Genomic DNA, 2,753 nt, shown 5'->3' on the forward strand with positions numbered 1-2,753 from the left:
GGTCAAAAGCTTCTTGTATAGTTAAAGCAATTCATTTAACTTTTTATCGATAACCCTACTCATTAACTTTCGTTTACATTCTTTACCTTTGTACCTATTAGGGATTTTTTCGCTAGCATTCACTTCCAAGCGGATTGAACGGATTGAACGACGTTTATTATTTTATTTTTGCGCTCATTTGGACCACCAATAAACGAAAATGCGAAATTGATTTTGATTGGTTGGCGACATTGATTTTGCTTATGAAAAAAGTGTATTATTATTATTTTTTAGAGTGCTGGTAATGGCAAGTCCAGTTAAACAAAAAAGAAATAGACCATGTAAGGAAGCTTGTTGAATCTGTATCGACATTGTTTTAATGAGATGCCTAGGTGAAAATTGCAGAACTCACAGACGAAAATGTATATCAACAAGTAGTGACATTTGCGAGCGATGTCAGAAAATGAAGCTTGCTTGTATATACACATTTACAGAAAAGCCAGCAAAACCCAAGACAGTTTCCATCGTCAAACAAAATAATTTATTAAACGCTATTTGGACACTAGGGCGAGAAACAGAACTAGTGCGGTTTCAACTTTGTGAACTTCAAAGAGCATTATGCACCAACTGCCAGTCTGTCACTTGCCAGCACAGACAACGGTCTAAATGGAACCTGACGATCACCGGCAACCAAAAAGGGATTCAGGTCAACACATCAGTCAAATCTTTATCAGATCTTGAACTCTTTATAAAAGAAGGACTCTCTCGGTTACGATTAACAGATACTATCTCATTTCCGGATATTTCATTCAATGCAGGCAGCCAGATGCTACGTGTCACATACCCCGTTATGAAAGTAGAACAAGTTTTTCAGGACATATTTCGATTCATGCCTAAAGGAGCAGGCTCCTCTTCTCAACTTGACATCTCATCCAGCGCCCAATTTAATAAGCAATATCCACTATTTAAATTAAAAATGATTCAAAACTATTTTGCATGCTTCGGACTTGGCATACCCGTCTTGCCATACCCGATCTACTATCCCAAACTGTGCACCGAACTTGATTCGCTTTTGACTGCCTCTGTTGTTTGCCTAGCAGCCTACAGTCCATGCAGTCATGTAGACTTATCCGAGTTTTCATTTTCTCGACAACAATTTGCAGAACATAGTCGGCAGATAGCCAAGGAAATGTTACAGGACGCTTTATTTGAAGATGATACGCCCACACCCGAGCTCTGCTGTGCCCTTTTGCTAGTAACTATCAGTAGTATCTATGCACTGAAGGGTAAAGAAGCTCGAATTCAATGTAGCCTGTGCTGGCGCATGGTGAACCTGCTCAAGCCGATCACCCCTCAAAACGAAGAAGAAGCGATTCAGAAGCAAATCCAAATCCGTGCGTATTACCTTGTCCGATATCTCGAATTCAGCTTTATCAAGTTCAATGACAAGGCTAACGGTTTTGGTAGTGCCGCCCTCAACATCAATAGTTTACCTCAGCCTCTACCGTGTGAGATGAGCGATGTGACGATTATCAACGCGATTCAATGTTACCAACTGCTTCTTCGTCTCATGGCTATCTCATCCGGGTTTTCAAGCGACGAACCGATGGTGTTTGGATTCTTTGGCGGCGTGCTCGAGCATGTGTCGTCCACTGTAATTCTGGTACTTGAGCGATTCTTGTTAGAGCTCTGGGAGCTCTTTCCTGAAGATTTCAAGCTTGGCAACGGTCCCTATGCCTACACGGATGTGATTACCCCAGGTCCAGGCCAAAGCCCGTTCATACTACGTCTCAACCTGACATATTATGTTTATTGGGTCAATTTTCATTGCAAGATCATGAACTATCCTTGGCAAACAGACATGTCCAGTGTGGATGGTCAGCGTGTTGATGGTCATCGGTCTTTGATGATCGCCTCCATCTGTGCAGACACCGCCACTCAACTCTACGTTGCTATGGAAGATATCGCACCATGCCAACTTGATGTGCACTGGATTTCGTCCTGTTTGGATATCCTAAAGGTATTGGCTGCCTCTCTTGATCCCTCAGTTCGTGAACGAGCACAAAGGAACACAGCCATCCTGTCAGATGTTTTAAAGCGGCGCCTCCAGTTGGATCACCCTCAGGCGTATGCTGGACCATGCATGGATCAGCGTAGACATATCTATTCTGTTCGAAATAGTCGAAGCGCGAGTGTCAGTAGTACGAGCACAAGCGTCAGCAGTAGTATGAGTGAAAGCACGTGCGAGAGCGTATTGACAGAAGACACGAGTCATGGTATTTATATTAATCATCAAGTGGTGTATATGTCTCCATACTTTGACCAGCTGAGGTCAAATATCACTGAGTACATGTTGAATAATAAAATATTTGAAGAGATGTAGTTAATATACAACTTGGAGTATGTCCATTATGAAAGGTAGCATTTCATTTTTATCAGATCCAGTTGTGTACATTCAATATAATGATTGATAATGGCATGATTAAAAGATGACTCAGCAGTCTTTTGCAACAACAAAAAAAGGATGAATCATCACTAATATACAACAAAGAGGTTATATAGAGACTCATCGACACACATTTCCCTTATCACTTTTTTTATTCAAGACATATCACAACGAGGAGGATGGGAATAACCAAGATTATTTGCTCGTGTAATGTGTTCAACACTTCATAAATTCGTATTTACATTACAATACAACTAATCAGCACAAATTAAAGTATTTATACTTAAAATTCTAAAAAAAAAGGAGCAATAAGCCGTACAACAAGAAT

At 40.6% G+C, this 2,753-nt stretch overlaps 1 protein-coding gene across 1 annotated transcript; it reads left to right on the forward strand.

Annotated features, from left to right (window-relative positions):
- Nucleotides 1–217: 217 nt before the first annotated feature.
- Nucleotides 218–2,551, forward strand: RHIMIDRAFT_282006 (uncharacterized protein). The gene is made up of 2 exons (XM_023613052.1): nucleotides 218–320; nucleotides 372–2,551. The coding sequence occupies exon 2, from the start codon at nucleotides 443–445 to the stop codon at nucleotides 2,360–2,362; it is 1,920 nt and encodes a 639-aa protein (XP_023466142.1). The 5' UTR covers nucleotides 218–320; nucleotides 372–442; the 3' UTR covers nucleotides 2,363–2,551.
- Nucleotides 2,552–2,753: the final 202 nt, after the last annotated feature.

This window comes from Rhizopus microsporus, assembly GCF_002708625.1.
Source record: "Rhizopus microsporus ATCC 52813 unplaced genomic scaffold scaffold_8, whole genome shotgun sequence".
In the NCBI taxonomy this organism is placed as follows: Eukaryota; Fungi; Mucoromycota; class Mucoromycetes; order Mucorales; family Rhizopodaceae; genus Rhizopus; species Rhizopus microsporus.

Bases quoted from the DNA above. Each gene is read 5' to 3' on its own strand.
- RHIMIDRAFT_282006 (XM_023613052.1), top strand. From the start codon at position 443: ATGAAGCTTGCTTGTATATACACATTTACAGAAAAGCCAGCAAAACCC.